At 43.5% G+C, this 19,769-nt stretch overlaps 1 protein-coding gene and 1 long non-coding RNA gene across 4 annotated transcripts; one reads left to right on the plus strand and one right to left on the minus strand.

Annotated features, from left to right (window-relative positions):
- Positions 1–875: 875 nt before the first annotated feature.
- Positions 876–4,844, minus strand: NHP2 (NHP2 ribonucleoprotein). Of its 2 annotated transcripts, XM_043912435.1 has the most exons (5): positions 4,616–4,841; positions 4,463–4,532; positions 4,139–4,197; positions 1,875–1,980; positions 876–1,253 (listed from the first exon to the last, which is right to left on the minus strand). In XM_043912435.1, exons 1-5 carry the CDS (start codon positions 4,627–4,629, stop codon positions 1,128–1,130), a joined length of 375 nt encoding a protein of 124 aa, XP_043768370.1. In that variant the 5' UTR covers positions 4,630–4,841; the 3' UTR covers positions 876–1,127. The 2 variants fall into 2 exon arrangements, with proteins under 2 accessions (XP_043768370.1, XP_043768369.1); XM_043912434.1 differs by lacking the exon at positions 4,139–4,197 and having other exon boundaries at positions 4,616–4,844.
- Positions 4,845–5,122: 278 nt separating this feature from the next.
- Positions 5,123–19,449, plus strand: LOC122699952. 2 transcript variants are annotated; one of them, XR_006342708.1, is made up of 3 exons: positions 5,123–5,579; positions 13,478–13,628; positions 19,019–19,449. It is a non-coding gene; the product is annotated as an uncharacterized LOC122699952 (long non-coding RNA). The 2 variants fall into 2 exon arrangements; XR_006342707.1 differs by lacking the exon at positions 19,019–19,449 and adding an exon at positions 15,082–15,705.
- Positions 19,450–19,769: the final 320 nt, after the last annotated feature.

Genomic DNA, 19,769 nt, shown 5'->3' on the forward strand with positions numbered 1-19,769 from the left:
GCCTGCCTTTAGCTTCACTGGCAAAGAATTACCATGTGCCCCCTGTGCACAGGTTCTGGGCATGCCGGCTGGGAGCATGGCAGCCACAGAGTGCAGTTGGAAGGAACCCAACCTGCATGTGATTGGGAGAAAACACTAGAAGCTGGCAAACCCTGGGCAAGATGCTTTTACATACACATAATTGTATTACCTCTTTGTTAGAAACGAGTGTGAAGGGATGTAGAAAGATAAAATGACTTGCCCAGAAGGGCTCACAACTTATCAGGAAGAGAGCTTGGAGTTTAAACCAGTTCCAACCCTCAAGCCCAAGGTCCTTCCAGTTTATTGCAGGGTTCCTGAAGCTTGGCTGCTGTGTGTACTGAGTCTGTGCTGGGCCTCTGAGAGCAGGAAGGCACTGTAAGTCTAAAATGTTTGAAGAGATGAGGTTACCAGGGCCATAATGGCAAAGTAGGAGAGATGGCCTGGGATTCTGCATTTAACTTTCATGTACCTACTTAAAATTTACTGTGTGGGTGGGTAAATTGTGTCTGTCAGCTTCCCAGTGGCATTTAAGGCTCTTGGGGGAAAAAGAAAAGAGGAATGGGGGTGTCCCCAACATAGGAACTACAGGCTCCATGAAGTGGGCTCTGGGCTCAGCTGGCTTGCCTGCAGCTCCCAGCTACTCTAGAAGTAGAGTGGAAAGCTGAGGGTGGTAGCAGGGTCCGTTCTCAGCTTGAGTCCAGCACTAACCCAGGTGGCCAAACATTCACACTGAGCATTATTGAAGTCCTGGGGTCATCTGGTGAGAAAGGTTACTTTTGCTCTTTCCTTCCCACCACCAACTTGGGCCCCACCAGTAGTTGCTGCTTAAAAAAAACACCCACAGACTCACCACATTTTAGTTTTAGGATTTACTTCCCCCACATCACATTCTTGGAACTATCTTCACTGAAGTTCAGCAGGAAACAGCGCTGATGGAGAAGATGCTGGCTCTGCCGTTGTGAAGTCACTGTTGGAGCTGCTTAGGAAGAATACGTGCCTCAGGGGACCACGGAGATGCCTGAATGTGGGCAGCAGGAGGGCAGCCAACTGGCCTGCCACCAAGCCAACTGTTTTTGGAGCAGGTGCCCAGGTTGTGCCTAAGTCCTTCACATGGGTGGGGGCAGGGCTTGCACCTCCTCCAGGCACTCGTCATAGGCCTCCTGGTATTCCTCGTGGGGCTTGACCATTATCACACAGGTGGGGCGCTTAGAGCCAGCGGCTGCACCCAGGTCCTGCACAGAAGGGAAAAAGGCTGTTTGGAACAAAGGCCACAGAACCTGTGCACCAAGGAGTCACGCACTGATGATCCACCAGCCTAATCCAGCCCACAGACATGAGCTAGTCAATCACTGTTAATATTTTGAATTGGTTGCCACCATTTAAACTTAGCAGACTTTCAAGCTGTGGTCCAGTGACACTGGGCCTACAGTTCCTTGTGGCAACTGTGAAAGGGCTCCAGCTCAGTAGGGGCTGTCCCCTTAAGCAGGGCCTATGCTTTCCAGGACCCTGCTATTCCCCACCCCTTGGAGCCCAGACCTGGCCTCTGCTATGTAAGGGTAAGGACAGCTGCAGGTCCCTAGAACATCCCTTCTGAACACTGCACCCACCTAACAGGACTGACACATTCAAGTTCACCTGTTTCATTCCCACAGTCCCATTTTACAAGAAAGTAATAATACAGAGAGGTGATTTATCTGCATTCCCTCATCTGGGAAGCAGCAGAGCCAAGAATCCATCCAGCCCTGTCTTTAGCTCCAAAGCTCATGCTGCTTGCCACTATGGCCTGCTGCCACCAACCTGATCCCAGACCCTCTTCTGTGCTGACCAAGATCAGGGGCTCAGGTGCTCCTTACCGTCTTAGAGGGGATATAGACATATGGCAAATTCCGATCTTCACACATAACTGGGAGATGGCAGTATACCTCAATGGGTAACGTGTCTCCTGCCAAAACCATAATCCTGAAATAAGAGAAACCAATGTCATTCCCAGCTTGCTGGTTCCCTTTTCAGTCATACGGGAGGCCACTGAGCTGGGTCTTGGGGGATATAGAGATGGGTAAACTGGCCCCTGCCCTCAAGGAGCCCCATCATGTATGTCTCCCAAACTCAAGAAACGCATTAAGATTTGTTTGGTGAGTGCATTCCTCTGGGGAGGTGATCTCTGTTGCCTGGCAAGAAGTAAATGCCACCAAGTGTGACAAAAGGTACTGTACTGGGACAGATGAAGTATGAGAGATGCCAAGGAGTAAGAGCTCAGCTCTCCTTGGACAGTCAAGAAAGGAATCAGGAAGCAACACGAGAGGAAAGCTGAATGATGAACATCTGTCAGGTGCCCATGGAGGGGCTTTGTTGCTGTCAGTCACTAAATCATGTCCTACTCTTTGTGATCCCATGGATGGTAGCCTGCCAGGCTCCTCTGTCCATGGGGTTTTTCCAGGCAAGAATACTGGAATGGGTTGCCATTTCCTTCTCCAGGGGATCTTCCCAGATCAGGGATTGAACCTGCATCTCCTGCCTTGGCAGGCAGATTGTTTACCACTGAACTACCAGGGAAGCCCATAGAGGGGCTGGGGGCAGGGAAAGCATTTAAGGTTGAGAGAATCAGAAAGATACCAGATACACAGGGGATGGCTGTTGTTGGGAGCCAGGGATGGCTTTGGAGTCCAGGATGGGGAGATGAGGCTGATAAGAAGGCTAGAAAAACTAGTCACGTGTAAGGGTCTTGAGTGCTTCAAGGCTCATTCCTAAGAGTGATAGGGAACCAAGGAAAGCTTGCCAGAGAATCTATAACTGTTCTAGCTGGCAAGGTGATGGGGTTCTGCAACAAGGGCCTCAGGAGCCCTGATGACAGAAGGAAGAGCCTGTTCTGGGGAGAGGAAAACACAAGGAAAGAGCTCTTGGGTTCAAAGCACTACATCCACACTCCTTAGTTTTCCTTTGGCTCATAGACTCTCCTCCTCTGCAGGCTCCGCTTCCTTTGAGTAGCCTCTATTGTGTTTGGCCGTGCTGTGCAGCTTGTGGGATGTTAGTTCCCCAACCAAGGATGGAACCCTGGCCCGCCTGCAGTGGAAGCATGGAGTCCTAACCGCTGGACTGCCAGGAAATTCCTGAGAAGCCTTTCAATGCTGGTATTCCCACAGCCTGGTCTTTCTGCTCTGTCAGTACGTTCTCTCAGCTGACCCCATCTGTAACCAAGGCTTCAAGTGCCAACTCTCTACTGACAACTCCCAAATCTATTCTCTCCAACCCAACCCTCTCCCAAACTGAACACCCATATAGTCACCTGCCTATTTGACAGTTCTGCTAGGGAGCGGGATCCCATGTTTAAAAGGCACCTTGAAAACTTGTCTAAAACCAGACTCGTGATCTCATACAAACCTGGCTCCCTCACTGTTCACTGTCTCAGTGAATGGGCCCTCTGTTCATCTGCCTGGAGCCCACACTGCCTCACTCTGTATGCAAAAGTCCTCTCATCCATCCACTTTAATTCTCTCCATCTCTGCCATCAATAACCCAGTCAAAATTGTTCTCATCTCTTCTGCACCAGAGTAGCCACCTATCTCAATTTCTCCATCTATTCTTCCATCTCTGATCTTTTCCAAAGTTGCCAGAAAAACCTTCTAAAGGTGTGGAATGGGAAGTCTAATTATGTCACCCCCTCACTTTAACACTCATTGGCTTCCAAAATTCCGGAGTACAAAAAGTAAACTTACAATGGCTTATAGAGTCCCATGAGAAGGTAGCACTTCTATCCACTACTACCCTCTCCTGCCCTGGAATCTACTTTCTTCTGGCAGAATGCCCCCCAAACCTGGAAGCCACAAATGAATCCTATATCTTCAGACCTCAGCTACCCCACCTAGGTCAGACTCCATAGAGCACCAAATCCTCCCAGCATTATTTAGCTCTTGAGCACCTACAATGTACCAGGCACTTATGAAAATAAAGCAGTGAGAGGCTTTATTCTGTTCTCAAAGAGCTTACTTTCTGGCCTGAGTGAGAGAGACAGGGAATAAAAACGCAAATAATTTTCAGATTCTGAAAAATGCCAAAAAAGGAAAGCTTTAGGATAATGAAGTCATTCTCACTGCACCCTGTACTCTTCCTTCATGCTTACCCATGACAACTTGTAATTTTGTATTTGATTACTGCCATTGTCTCCCCATAGCACAGTGCCTGAAAAACAGTAGACACTCGGTAAATAGTCGCTAAGTGAATGAAGCTGGGATCAACCCTAAGTAAGTTGGCTTATACGATTTGGTTCCCCTGGAATTCACCTTCCCCAAGGTGTCCCTTTGAGCTCTTGTACGTGGTATCGACATCTGTACGGAAGGGAATGTACCTTCTGCATACGACCCAAGTCGGAGCACTTTTACCAACTACCTGTTAAGTAGCAGGATACCATCCCCGAACGCCGGCGGGGGGTAGGGGGGATTCTTACCCTTTCTCGCCTTTGTTGATAAATTTCTGAACCTCCTTCACCCCGCGCCGAATCTGCTTCTGCTTCACGGCTACAACGACAGAACAGTCAGTCAGGGGGGCCCTCGGCCTGCCACCCGCGTCCCGCCCCGGCCCCGCCCGGCGTCCACCGCACCTTTCTTGATGCATTTGTAGAGCTTCCGCGTGAGGCGGCGAGACGCCAGAGGCTGCGCGATGGGGTTCAGATTCACTAGCAGTTCATGGTAAGTGCGCTCCGCGCAGCACGCGTCCGCCTGAGCCTCCGGCCCGTCTGGATCTGCCTTTATTTTGGTCATGGCAGCGACTGTGGCAATCCAGCACGCAAGGCACAAATCCACGCGGCCGGCACTTCAGAAATCACTTCCGGGTCATGCTGCTCTGCGGGAAGAGGCTGCACGACATAACCAATTAGGAACCCATGTCTCCGCCACTGGCCAATCCTTGAAGCTCAGGTCTTCAAACACGGAGCGCCGAGGGGTGGAGTCTTGGACGTAGGGGCGGGGCCACTCCCAAAACGCAGGCGGGGCGGAAGCGGTTTAGGGCAGGAGTTGAAAGGCAAGCTGTGATACATAGACCCCAAGGGAAATTGAAATAATAATACTGTGGTAAAGTGAAAAAAAAAAAAAAAGAAAGAAAGGCAAGCTGTGAATTTGGGCAAACTCGGGGAGATAGTGAAGGATAGAGGAGCCTAGCGTGCTACAGTCCATTGAGTCGCAAAGAATCGCACACAACTTCGCGACTGAACAACAACAACGGAGGGCCTATGAGGCGAGGGGCGAAGGCCGGAGGGAGGCGGGCCCTGGAGGAGGCGAAGAGGGGCTAAGACCCCAGCTTGGGTTTGTGTGAGAGTTCAGTGTCACAAGTGTAGGCGATGCGAGGAGGAAGCCGTACCTGTAGGGGCATGGCCGCATCTAAGTGGACCGGAGCCTTGCCTAAAGGGCGGGGTCTGCGACCAGGGTTGTGGAATGGAAGTCTTAAGTGTGATTCCAAACCTCCTTAGAATCTGATCCCTCACTTGGGCAGTTCCGATCTGCCCAGTCCCATCTGGTCCCAGGTCCTGAGTTGCTCCTGGGTGGTGTACCCTAGGTGCCAAGGTTAAGGTAAAGCCTGCCACTACTTGCGATTTCTTCGTTCTATCACGGTTCTCACACTCTGCTTTCTCTTTCCTGGCGAGGGATGGAACCATTCACTCACTAAGCGCTTCGGTCTAGACCGCTTTTCTTCGGAGAACTGGGTACCACCCTTCCCGCAGAAATCTGCTCAGCTGTTAATCACGGGAAAGATTCTCCTGACCAACGTACCTAAAATTAAAGTTCTCTGCCGACCTCCCGCCGGCATCCTCTAACCCTCTTGTTGTCTTCGTAGTTCCCGCCGCCGCCTGGCATCACACCCACAGAAGGCATGACGGAGACCGCTGGTGGGAGCTGAGGGAAGACAATGTGAACACGGGCTGAGACTTGAGGGTGGGGAAGTGCGCTGAGTAGGCGGCGCGTTTGCAGTTAACTCTAGAGGATTAATTGGGCTACCCTGGTGGCTCAGATGGTAAAGAATCTGCAGGCAATGAGAGAGACCCGGGTTCGATCCCTGAGTTGGGAAGATCCCTTGAAGAAGGAAATAGCAACCCGCTCCACTCCAGTATTCTTGCCTGGTGAATCCCATGGACAGAGGAGCCTGGAAGGCTACAGTCAATGGAGATAGCAAAGAGGCGGACACAACTGAGCGACTAACACACACATAACAATGCTGGGGAGGTGAGCAGGCCTAGACCGGGGTGGATCTTGTACCTCTGACTTATTTCTTGCACTCTGTCTTGGAACGTTGGATGAATATTTGTTGTTATTTAGTTGCTAAGTCGTGTCTGACTCTTTTGTGACCCCATGGATGTAGCCCACCAGCCTGCTCTGTCCATGGGATTTCCCAGGCAAGAATACTGGATTGAATTGCCCTTTCTTTCTCTAGGGAATCTTCCCAACCCAGGGATCAAACAGGCGTCTCCTGTATTAGCAGGCAGATTCTTTACCACTGAGCCACCAGGGAAGCAAATCATTGCTATAAATCAATTGCCTTTGATTATGTGGTGGTAGGCGGGCCATTTTTGTGGTAGTGGAACAGGCCATAAAATGGAACTTTAAAAGTCTGCAGGTGGCCTTGACAGCAGGGGACAACTGAAAACCTGAACTTTTAACCCTGTAACCAAGTGCAGCCGTTACATAAAAAACAAGTACTCTTGTTTTCAGACTTTAAACATTTTATTTTGTATTGGGATATAGCTGGTTAAAAATGTTGTGGTAGTTTCTGGTGAACAGGGAAGGAACTCAGCCATACATACACATGGAATCCATTCTCCCCTAACCCCCCCCCCTCCCGTCCAGGCTGTCACATAACATTGAACAGAGTTCCTTGTGCTACACAATAGTTCCTTGTTGGTTATCCATTTTAAATATAGCAATGTGTACCTGACCTTCCCGAAATCCCTAACTATCCCTTCCCTCTGGCAACCATAAGTCGTTTTCTGAGTTTGTGAGTGTCTTTCTGTTTTGTAAGTTTATTTGTATAGTTTCTTTTTTGAATCCACATATAAGGGATGTCATATGATATTTCTCCTTCTCTGTCTGACTTACTTCACTCAGTATTACACTCTTTTGGTCCATCCATGTTGCTACAAATGGCATTATTTCATTCTTTTCAATGGCTGAGTAATATTCCATCATATATATTATCATATCTTCTTTATCCGTTCCTCTGTTGATGGACATTTAGGTTGCTTCCATGTCTTGGCTATTGTGAACAGTGCTGTAATGAACACTGGAGTGCATCTGTCCTTCCAAATCATGTTTTTTTTCCAGATATATGCCCACAAGTGGGATTGCCGAGTCATAGGATAGCTCTATTTTTAGTTTTTTAAGGAACCTCCCTATACTGTTCTCCATAGTGGCTATACCAATTTACATTCCCACCAACAGTGTAGGAGGGTTCCCTTCTCTCCACACCCTTTCCAGCATTTGTTGTTTGTAGGTTTTTTGATGATAGCCATCCTGACCAGTATGAGGTGATGTCTCATTATAGTTTTGATGTGCATTTCTCTAATAACTAGCGATGTTGAACATCTTTTCATGTACCTATTACTGGCCATCTGTATGTCCTCTTTGGAGAAATGCCTATTCAGGTCCTCTGCGCATTTTTTGAATGGGTTGTTTTTTTATGCTGTTAAGTGTCATAAGCTATTTGTAAATTTTGGAGACTAAGCCCTTATCAGTAATGTCATTTGCAAATATTTTCTCCCAATCTGAATTGTCTTTTCATTTTGTTTATTGTTTCCTTTGCTGTGCAAAAACTTTTGAGTTTAAGTAGGTTCCATTTGTTTATTTTTGTTTTTATTTCCATTATTCAGAGAGATGAGTCAAAAAAGATTTTGACTTTTGCTGTTTTTTTTGTTGTTGTTGCTGTGATTTTTATGAGAGAGTGTTCTGCCTATGTTTTCCTCTATAAGTTTTATAGTGTCTGGTGTCACATTTAGGTCTCTAATCCATTTTGAGTTTATTTTTGTGAGTAGAGTTAAGGAATGATCTAATTTCATTTTTTTCTACAGGTGGCTGTTGAGTTTTCCCAGCACCTTTTGTTGAAGAGGCTGTCTTTCCAACATTGTGTAGTCTTGCCTCCTTTATCATAGATTAATTGACCATAGGTGCTTGCACTTATTTCTGGGTTTTCTATACTGTTCCATTGATGTATGTTTCTATTTTTGTGCCAGTACTATACTGTTTTGATGACCGTAGCTTTGTAATATAGTCTGAAGTCAGAGAGCCTGATTCCTCCAGCTCTGTTTTTCTTTTTAAAGATTGCTTTGGCTATTTGGAGTCTTGGGTCTCCATACATTTTAAATATTGAGATTTTAAATTCCAATTCTGCAAAAAATGCCATTGGTAATTTGATAGGTGTTGCATTGAATCTGTAGATTGCCTATCTTTCTGAAACTATTCCAAAAAGTTACAGAGGAAGGAAGCTTCTAAACTCATTTTATGAGGCCACCATCACTCTAATACCAAAACCAGACAAAGATATCACACGCACAAAAAAGAAAATTACAGGCTAATATCACTGATGAATATAGATGCAAATAGTCCTCAGCAAAATACTAGCAATCCATATCCAACAATACATTAAAAAAATCATACAAACTGTCAGCTTTTTGAGTCATAAGACAATGAAATGCCAAGAATAAATCTGTCATTAGTAAACCTCTCTGATGATCAAGAGGGATTCATCCCAGGGATGCAAGGACTTTTCAACATCTGCAAATCAATGTGATACACCACATCAACATATTGAAGAATATAAACCATATGATCATCTAAATAGATGCAGAAAAACCTTTTGACAAAATTCAAAATTCAGCACCTATTTATGATTTAAAAAAAACTCTCCAGAAAGTGGGCATAGAGGGTACATATCTCAGCATAATAAAGGCCATATATGACAAACCTACAGCTGGCATCATATGGTGAAAAGTTGAAAGCATTCCCTCTCAGATCAGGGATAAGACAAGGATGTCCATTCTCACCACTTTATTCAACATAGTTTTGAAAGTCCTAGCTACAACAATCAGAGAAAAAGAAATAAAGGGAATCCAAATTGGAAAAGAAGAAATTAAACTGTCACTGTTTGCAGATGACATGATACTATACACAGAAGATCCTAAAGATACTACCAGAAAAATACTAGGACTTGGCAATGAATTTGGCAAAGTCACAGGTTACAAAATTAATACATGGAAATCTGTTGCATTTCTATACACTTAACAATAAAAGATCAGAAAGAGAAATTCAAGAAGCAACTCCATTTACCATCACATAAAAAAAGAACCTAGGAATGAGCCTACCTAAGGAGACAAAAGAACTGTACTCTGAACACTATAAGCTGCTTAAGAAAGAAATCAAGACATAAACAGATGGAAAGGTGTACCATGTTTGTGGATTGAAAGAATCAATATTAACAAAATGACTATACTATCCCAAAACAAGTAGTTTTTTGAAACTTAGTATTTTAATAGGAAAAGTAGGATGTAATCCATTCCAACCTTAGACCCCAAATAATTTCACAAATAGGAAAATATATCGGGAGGGGGCGGGTAAAAAAAAAAAAAAGAAAAAAGAAAAATATATCAATTGAAAAAATATAATTTGAAAATAAAGTTTGTATGCACAATGTAATAAAAAATTGATCTTTCAAATGTTTTTACTGTGTAATTTCTTAAGTAAAGATAACCTGTCCTGAGCTTTAGGACTGGTGGCTACTGTCAGATTTGCCTTACTGTCTACCACTTTGCTACACCATTTCTCACCCCAAACCCTCCCCTGCCTTCCTCCCTATAGGTCTTGCAGTAGAAGTTCTGGCCTTCCCTGGAGAGCCCTCCCCAAATGGCACATGAGACCATGAAAGCAGTGCTCCTCTGAGCTCACAGCTGGCTGGCTCCCCAAGTGGTTTTCTATTCCTCTTTCAAACTTGTTGGTTGGGTGACAATGTATCAGGGTTGCAAAGGGGAAAGGTGTTCCCAGATGTGTGCACTGGGCATGATTAACTCAGCAGAGAATTTCATCCCCACCGAAACCCAATTCAAGCAAATGTGCTTGACTGACCTCACCAAGGTCTCAGGTATGAAGACCTCTCAGTTCTTATGTGGAAAGAGGAATTAAAGTGCATGTGCCAAGCACATTATATGTAATAGCTCACAAAGAATACCTCTATTATTCACAATTTCCTTAAGCTCATAAAGGTAATAGCTTCATACAGTTCACACAAAGCTGAGTTTGAATCCTGTCCACTAGTGTCCAAACTCATGCTCTGCTCATTTCCTGTGGACTTGATATTCAACTTTAGTTCAAAGGTGATGAAACATGGCTGGATAATGAAAGTGTGTGCATCTTGGCTTGTCTAGGTCACAAGTGTCATCTTTTTGAGCTCTAAGACAATGAAATGCCAAGAACAAACCTGTCCTCAGTAAACAACTCTGTGTAAACAACTCTGTATATATTTCTAACACCAGTCTGGAGCTCTGTGCTAGACCTAAGGTGGTTTGTGTGACTTCACTGATTTTTTGTGAATGGCCACTCATGTGCACTTGAAGTAGGGTAAAATGGGTGAGGATATAACTGCTAATGGGTAGTCAGGCCATCAGGATTTTAAATGGCAAAAGAATTTGGGCAAGTCATTTTAACCTCTCTGGGCTTCAGTGCCTCATCTAGAAAATGAGAAAGTTAGACCTTGATGGACTAAAGATCTGTTTTTTTAAAAAAACCTGGGAGGATGATTTTTTTTCAGTTGGAGGCATGGGACTTCCCTGGTGGTCCAGTGGCTAAAATTCTGCGTTCCCAGTGCAGGGGGCCTGCATTCAAGGGCCTGGGTTCGATTCCTGGTTGGGAAAGGAAGATCCCACATGCTGCAACTAAAACGAAAAAAGATCCTGCATGCTGCAGCTACAACCCAGTGCAGCCAGATAAATAAATAAAGTTTTTTTTTTAAGTATTTTTTTAAATTAACAAATTGAGACATAATTCCCATATCATACAATTCACCCATTTACAGTGTACGATTCAGTGGCTTTAGCGTATTCACTGAGTTGTGCAGCTATCATCAAAATTAATTAGGACATTTTTATTAACTTCAAAGAGAGCCCTTGCACACTTTAGCTATCACATCTTACCCCCTTATCCTCCTTGGACCTAAGTAACCACTAATCTACGCTTTGTCTCTATAGATGTCCCTGTTATAGACATTGCACAGAAATGGAATCATAAAATATGTGGCCTCTTGTGTCTGGCTCCTTTCACTTAGCATGTTTTCAAGGTTTGTCTATATTGTAGCATGAGTCAGTGTTCCATTATTAAATAACATTCCATTGTATGGATATACTGCATTTTATCCATTTATAAGTTGATGGACAGGGTTGTTACCACCTTTTGGCTATTGTGCTACTGTGGACATATATGTACAAGTTTTCTTGTGGGTATATGTTTTTGATTCTTCTCTTGGGTATGCACCTAGAAATAGAATTGCTGTGTCAGTGATAGCTCTAACTTTTGGGGGAAATGCCTGGCTGTTTTCCAAAGTGGCTATACCATTTCACATTTCTATCAGCAATGTGTAAGTGTTGCAATTTCTCCTCATTCTTATCAATACTTGCTGTTATCTGACTTTTTCACTATAGTGATCCAAGTGTGTATGAAGTAGTATCTCACTGTGGTTTTGATTTGTGTTTTCCTGATGACTAATGATGCTGAACAATTTTTCATGTGCTTAATGGCTTTTTGCATACCTTTGGGAACATGTTGACTCTTTTCCATATTTCAGCCCGGAAATTTGGGGTGCATAGCTTCCAGCCTAAAATCTAAACTTCTCCATATTTCAGCACGGAAACTTGGGCACAGATGAAAATATGGGAAACACATCTTCAGAGCTAACACCTTTTGAATAGTTTTTGAAAAAATCATCAGAACTTTTACGTATTATTTGATGGTACTTGTTGTCAGAACATGGGCCTGGTAAAATGTGACTTTTGCATGGCTTTCTTGTCTGTATCTCTCTCGCTTGTAGGTTCATTGGCCTCCTTTGACTAATCAGTTGTTTTTGAAGCAAAGATTGAAATGGTAAATCTCGTTTGTGTGATTTTTAATAATCTCATCCAAAGGAATTTCTCAATTGGTTTTTCTATTGTACAAAATTTCCCATTTTCATTTTGTTCCTTTTTTCTTGTTTTCTTTTGTGTTTGTAGCTATATATCCCATTTTTTTGGTAATTGAAGTACATTTGATTAACATAACTATATTTGTGTTGTGATACAACATAGTAATGCAATATTTTTATGGAATCGACTTTATTTAAATATTACCAAACTGTGAGCTGTTTGTTAGTTTTGGAGATGAATTGCTTTTGGGTATCTTGGTTTGCAAACTTTTTTTTTGTTTGGTTTGCAAATATTTCTTTGCATTCTGGGTTGCCTTCTTCATTCCTTAAGATTTCCTTTTTTGGGCACCTGCTTTGAAATTGAAGTAGATCACATTTCCCTGGTTTTGGTTTATTTCTCATTGCTCTAGGAGATGGATTCCAAAAGACCTTGCAATGATGTCATCCAAATCCAAAAAGATGTTGTAGTTTATATCATCACGTCTCCTTCCTATGTTTTCCTTAAGACTTTCATAGAATCCCTCCTGACCTTTAGATATTAATGATTTGGAGTTAATCTCATGTATGGGGTTAGAGAGTGTTCTAACCTCATTCTCATTTTCTTTGTTTTAATAAGCCTCGCACGATCCTTCATAGTGTCCCTTACCAGTGTATATTCCCAGAATCAGGGGAGGAATATTCCCTTTCCTCCACACCTCCATCAGTTAGTCTTTGTCAAGTTTCTGACAATGGCCATTCTGAATGCTGAGGTGATTCCTTCCTGTGGTTTTGATTTGCATTTCTAATGTTTAGTGAAATTGACCTCTTTTCATGCGATTTCTTTTCAAAGGTAAGTTCCCGTTACCTCATGATTCAGCTTCCTATAACTTGGCCCTGTTTTGAATTCTTTTCTGACGAACACCCCTAGGACGTTTGTTGAGATCAGCTGTTTTTGACTTGGAGACCCTTTGGCCTTCAGACTGCTCAATGCCCATCAGCACAGCTTTTCAAGCTGTTGTTACAGAAAATGGCCACAAGACAGCAGCATTATTCAGCCCACACATTCCCTACCCACACCCCCCATCATTTCTGTGTGATGTGATATTGGAATAGAGGTGATTTCTGATTTTATGTGTGTTTCAGATGTACAGGAACTTGACACATTAATGGATGACCATTTATCTATTTTCTTTCAGGTCCTCATTCTCACCTAGGTGATTACGGTGTGTTCAGTAAACTTCCACCTGCTATTCAGTAGGTCGTTTTGGATCATCTACTGGATACATATATGTGTGTTTACATTAATTCAAATCTCTTAATTTACTTCACCTGTACCTAGAGATTGAGGGCTCTTGCAGAGGGCAAGAGGCACTCCAGGAACATCGTGGGATCACACTGCCTGTCACACCCTCCCAGGACCCTGAGCCCCAAAACAACCCAGCCTTGGGACCCTAGCCTGCCCAGTCTTCAGAGATGTGATACCAGCCAAGGTAACCATAGGATGAGGGGGAATAGAGTCAGCATATGTTTCTATATTTATTGTGTTTATTCACTTCTTTGAACTTTGAACTACAAGGCAGTGGGTGTTTTTTGTTTTTTGTTTTTAATTCAGTCACTTGATTTACTCACACATAGATGTGTATATGTTATATTTCAGGGACTGTCCCTATATAGATTATTACAGAAAGTGGAGTATCATTCCTAGTGTTACTCAGTAGGTCCTTGTGGCTTATTTTCTAAATAGTGTGCACATGTTAGTCAAGTAGCTTATTTCTATGTGTGCAACACCTTTCTTCTCTGCTAATAGTAAGTGAGAAGAGTTTTTTCCTAAGTCTGTGAACTGTTTATCTTGGCTCAAAGAGCTCCTATGTATCCATTTTTAGATTCCACCTAGAAGTGACATCGTATTCTATCACTTGCTACGATCATCTCTACCTTCTTGCCTATGCCTGAACATGTCATTTTTCATTCTTCCTTATGGCTGAGTCATATACCATTGTATGTATAGAACCCATTTTCTTTACTCATTTTCATGTCCTTGTACACTCAGGTTGCAGCAGTGTCTTTCCTTTGGAAGTTGGGCCGGCAGGGATGGCATGGGCACCCTTGTCTTCTAAAGTGTCCCTTTTCCCTGACGTATAGATTAGTACAGGCACGTGATTATTTTAGATTAATCCCAGGCACATGATTGCTGTTTCCTCACACACTCCCATGTTCCATTTTCTAAAGATCCTCCATACTGTTCTCTCCAGTGGATGAACAAATGGAGATTTTTAGTAATCCCATCCAAATTAATTTCTTGATGGGAGCTTCTATTCCTCAACTTTTCCCATTTTTATTTTGCTAACCCTCATTATTGATTATTTCTTGTGTTTGTAGCTATCCATCTACTCTTTCTTTTTCAGTTGAGGTATAGTTGATTCACATTACTCTATTTGCTTTAGGATACAACATAGTGATTCAACATTTTAATGGAATATACACCATTTAAAGATATTTCAAAATCATGGTTATATTTCTCTCTTTGCATGCTACATCCTATTATTTTTCTTACATTATACATAGTGATTTTTATCTCTTAATTTCTACTTCAGTCTGGCAACACCCACAACAAAATCCCCACAGGTATCCATTAGTTTCTGGATTTGTGAGTCTCCAGTATTCTTGCCTGGAAAATTCCATGGATGGAGGAGCCTGTTAGGCTACAGTCCATGGGGTCACAAAGAGTCGGACACGACTGAGCTACTTCACTTTCACTTTCAGTTTTCTGCTTCGTAGATAGGTGAATTTGAGTTTTATTTTAGATGGAAATTAAATGTGATTTCCTATGGCAGTTTTCTCTGTGTTTCTGACAACCTTGCCTAATGAGAATATGTAAATACATTTTCCTGAAAAGAGTATAACTTTCAGGAATAGTATAATGTCAAATGGATTTTTTTCCAGCTTTCAGTCCACAGAGTTTCTGGCCCAAAATATGAACTCGTCAGTATATCAACCTGGAAACATGGGGCACAGAGCTTCCTGTTGGAAATGAGCACATCTTGTCCTCCATCTTTCAGCCCCGAAACTTGGGATGCACAGCTTCTGGCCTGAAATATGAACTCTTCTCCATTTAATATGAAATATGAACTCTTTTACCATTTAAAATTAAGGATGAGGTTTTAATTGACTTTTTATTTGTCGAGCTAGATGTTTACTCTAGGAGCTGAAGTTCAATTAGAAGTTCAGTTGCCTTAGTGGCAATTAGTGTCTCCCCAGAAGTGAAGCCTGAGATTTTGGAACAGAGGCTAAGGGGAGAGGGACCATCAGGTGGGATTCCAGAGGATGGAGCCTTCCTCAGACACAGCTGCTTAGGACACACCTGACTCAGTGTAAGCTCAGAGCTTAGAAAAATCAGGTTGACACTTCAGAACGCTAGGTTTCTTTAAGGTCAGGATTTTGGCTTTGGAATTTAAAATGTAGCATTGTGATGATATTTATGTTAAAAACATTTTCAGATAATACAGAAGAGTATAAAGCAAAAGTTAAACATCCTTCTCCCCTAACACCTATCCCCTCATTTAAATGTTCTCCGGAAATATTCACTATTAAATTTGTGTGTGTATATATGCAAATATATACCATGTATTCGTTTACATACATTAAATAATATAATACATTGTTCTGACAATTTGTTTCCACTTCTCAATATATCTTGGGAAATTTTTCTATTTTCATCATAAAGATAAGTCTTATTCTTTTAATACATTGCCATATCATGTTGTATATTTAACCAACCCTTACTGAAATACTTTAGTTTGTTGTTAGTGTTTTTACGATTTTGAATAAGTTTGCAATGACTCTTGTGCTCTATCTTTGGTACTTTTGTAAGTCTCTTCAAGGATAAATCCGTAACTCTTATGTTTTGATGGATGCAGTGTGGTTCAATTGCCTTCTAAAGAGGTGTGGTTTAAAGTTGTCCTAATAGTGTCTCTTTTGGAAGACTGGGTTTTTGCAAACTTTCTTTTTTTTTTCAGAGAAAAGAGCACTGGTGATGATCTAATAGGGAGAAATAATGTCTATTTTCATTTACATTTCTTTAGTTCAGAAAGAGACTGATATCTTATATTTTTATAGGTCATTTATGTTTCTTTTCTGTGAATTTTCTGTTCTTCTCTGGTCCAGTTTTTCTATAGAATTGTCTCTTAGTGCTTTAGAAAAGCTTTTTGTATTTTAAGGAAATTTTCTAGTGCTTTTGTGGTTTTACTGTTTACAGGAAAATTTTTGATCATCGGTTTTACTGTGTGAGGAACAAGGCAGGGCTCCAGCTTTGCTTTCTTCCAGATGGCTTGCCATTGTCCTGATACCGTTTATTGAATTCTTTCTCTTTCTATCCATTCATTTTAAATGCCTTTGTGATATACCAGATTCTAATATGTGTTCGGGTCTATTTCCAGCCTCTCTATTCTTCTCTAGTATTAAGTTACTTTGATGGCTGTACTGCTTGTTTTTTAGAAATCTGTTTGTTATTAATCTATTTTATATGGTTTTGGCAGTTTACCAATTAAGTCATGTCTAGGGAAAAGCAGGTTATATGAAGAAAAAAAATTGGGAGTCAAACAGATCATGATTTGATCCCAGAAATGTACTTTGTCAGCTTTTTAGCCATGGACAAATTCTTCAACTTTACTGTGCTTCAGTTATGTTCACCTTTAAAATAGAATGAGGGTTGAGATGAGATGCTGCTGGGGAAGTACCTCCTGGTTCTCTTAGGCACATGCTGGATGCCAGGCTGTTGCCTTCTGGGCCACCAGGCACTGCCAGGGCCTGAGCAGGGGTGAGACATGCGCAAGATCAAGGGGATGTGAGTCCTCCGAGTGCAGTAATTCCCTACCCAGTCGGCCCTGAGTCCATTACTACAGACTGCCCAGCCCTCTCCCTTGATCTGTTCTTCAGAGAGAAGTGTCACTGAAGGGTGGCCAAGATGTGTGTGGGTGGCGTGTGGACAGAGTGTGGGCGTTTGCCTTGGGGTGTCCACATATGTGCCTATGGTCCCCTCACTATACAGAACAGAGTGGGATGGGTGGAAATAGAAAAGGAGGGACTGGAACTCCATCTATACTCTTGCCCTGAATCCTTCCCATGTGAAGGTTGGGCCTGCTTCCTCTCCTTTCCCTCATGAGGATAGCCTGGGGTGGGTTGGGGAGGAGATGTATTCACATGTTCAGTAAGCAGGTCCTGGGGACTGGCTGGGTATATTAGTTTCCAAGGGGTGCACTAATAAAGTACTGCAAGCTGGGTGGCTTAAAACAACATAAATTTATTGTCTCACAATCCTGGAGGCTGCTGCTGCTGCTGCTGCTAAGTTGCTTCAGTCGTGTCCGACTCTGTGTGACCCCATAGACGGCAGACCACCAGGCTCCCCCATCCCTGGGATTCTGCAGGCAAGAACACTGGAGTGGGTTGCCATTTCCTTCTCCAATGCATGAAAGTGAAAAGTGAAAGCGAAGTCGCTCAGTCGTGTCCGACTCTTAGTGACCCCATGGACTGCAGCCTACCAGGCTCCTCTGTCCATGGGATTTTCCAGGCAAGAGTACTGGAGTGGGGTGCCATTTCCTTCTCCATCCTGGAGGCTAGAAGTCCAAAATCAAGATATCCACAGGGCTGTGCTTTTTCTGCAGGTTCTAGGGGAGAATCTCTTCTGTGCCTTTCTCTTAGCTTCTGGTGTCACTGCCTTCCCTGGTGTTCCTTGGCTTGGAGACATATTGTTCTAATCTCTGCCTCTGTCATCACATGGCATTTTCCCTTTCTTTTTTTTTTCCATTTATTTTTATTAGTTGGAGGCTAATTACTTTACAGTATTGTAGTGGTTTTTGCCATACATTGACATGAATCAGCCATGGATTTACATGTGTTCCCCATCCTGATCCCCCCTCCCCATTTTCCCCTTCTTATAAGGACACCAGCCCTATTGTATTAGGGCCCACCCTTAAAGAGCTCATCTTTACTTGATTACATCTATAAAATCCTCTTTCCAAATAAGGTTACGTGCATAGGTACCAGGGTTAGCAATTGAACAGATCGTTTGGGGGGACACAGTTTCACTCATAACACGGGTAACACTGCCTCTTAGTAGGGTTAGGGTTAGGGTTAATGCAAGGCATCAGCACTTCTCTCCCTCTCCTCCTGCTTTTCCAGCCAGTGACCTGGAGTGGGCAGTAGCATGTGGCTTTGATTTCTGACAGAGATAAAATTAGTGGGGAGGATGATATTTTTAGAAATCCAAGGGGCCCTAGGGACCACCTCATCTGGACATTTAATAGATGGGAGCTGAGGCAGTCCAGCGAGATGCTTGGTGTTCTGGTCAGGCTCTTTGTGCCAATGCAGCTGCCATGGGGCATGGACTGTGGCTCCAGCTGGTGGTGGAGAGAGGGAGAGGGTGGCCGCTGAGTCCACCTGACCCTGGACCCCCAGTTGCAACCTCAGGCAAATGCTACTAAAGACCACCAACACCTGCTGAAAGCCCGTGCTTTTCCAGATGGAATTTCTTCTGGGGCTGCCTGGAAGGAGGAGGAGGCAGTGGGTGCTTATGCTACTACTGTTCATGTCTGACTCCTATTCACACCATCCTGAAGCCTGTGGGTGCCACTTGAGGCAAGTTTCCTCTGCAGTATCCCTGCCACCCCCCTGAAGACTCCCCTGGGCTGCAGCTCTCACCACCTGCTTCATCTGTTATCCTCTTCCATTGGCTTTGCATGCTCTCAAAAATCAGGGAAATTTCCCCTCTGTTAGAGACTCTGCTGTTTTCTTTGCTGTTTTGATAGAAGCTGGCGGTGTGTTGATGTCTGTGTGTACTTCTGTGTGCAAGTCCGTGCATGTAAAACCTGCCCTGTCTTCACAGCACCATCCTGCCTCCCACTGCTTAACAAGATCCTTGAGCTTGATGGGCCCAGAAAATCTCATCCTCTTCCCTTGGCCTCTTTGGAATCAACACTGGTATGCCTGCCAGATTTCATGCCATGGAATGAGCTCTGGTCCTTAAATAGTTGATCCCAACTGGGATTCCAGCTGCAATTTACAGGTAGGACGGAGGATGCCAGCATAGGCACCCATGGACTAGAGCTGAGTGGCTAGAGTTTTTGTTGCCAGCATTTTCTGTGGAGTTGACAAACCATCAGGAGTAGAGAGGATGCTGAGGAGCTTTGCATCTCCACCATTTGCCTATCAGACTCTTCATTCATTCCAAAAAACGCACTGAGCATTTGGTATGTGTCAAACACTGTGCCAGGCATTGGAGGAAGTACTAGTGAGCTGGAGAAAGTCCTTGCCTCCCCAGAGGTTCCATATGAACTCCACTACTGTGTTCCATGATGGGGAAGCATCAGGAACTCTAAGAGTATTGAACTGGAACCTAGGAAGGGATCTGGGGAAAAGCTCCTTCCTACTGAGATTTATGGAATGGGTGGGGGTGGTGCTGGGAAAGCCTGGAGGTATGGAAAGGGGAGGGCAAGGGTGAAGACAGCCTGGTGGGCCCACTAACACTTACCACAGCCATATTCATTGTTGGGGTCCCTCTGTCTCACAGCACTCAAAATTCCAAGAGGCCAGAGACTGTCTGTGGATCTGGCATGTGGCAGGGAGTCAGTGCTTAG

This window comes from Cervus elaphus, chromosome 9, assembly GCF_910594005.1.
Source record: "Cervus elaphus chromosome 9, mCerEla1.1, whole genome shotgun sequence".
NCBI classification, from domain to species: domain Eukaryota; kingdom Metazoa; phylum Chordata; class Mammalia; order Artiodactyla; family Cervidae; genus Cervus; species Cervus elaphus.

Excerpts from the sequence above, each read along its gene's own strand:
- NHP2 (XM_043912434.1), bottom strand. The coding sequence starts at position 4,775 with ATGACCAAAATAAAGGCAGATCCAGACGGGCCGGAGGCTCAGGCGGAC. Across the intron at positions 4,533-4,615 it reads CTACAAATGCATCAAGAAAG|CCGTGAAGCAGAAGCAGATT; the intron begins GTGCGGTGGACG and ends CTGTCGTTGTAG. Across the intron at positions 1,981-4,462 it reads ATCAACAAAGGCGAGAAAGG|GATTATGGTTTTGGCAGGAG; the intron begins GTAAGAATCCCC and ends CTCTTATTTCAG.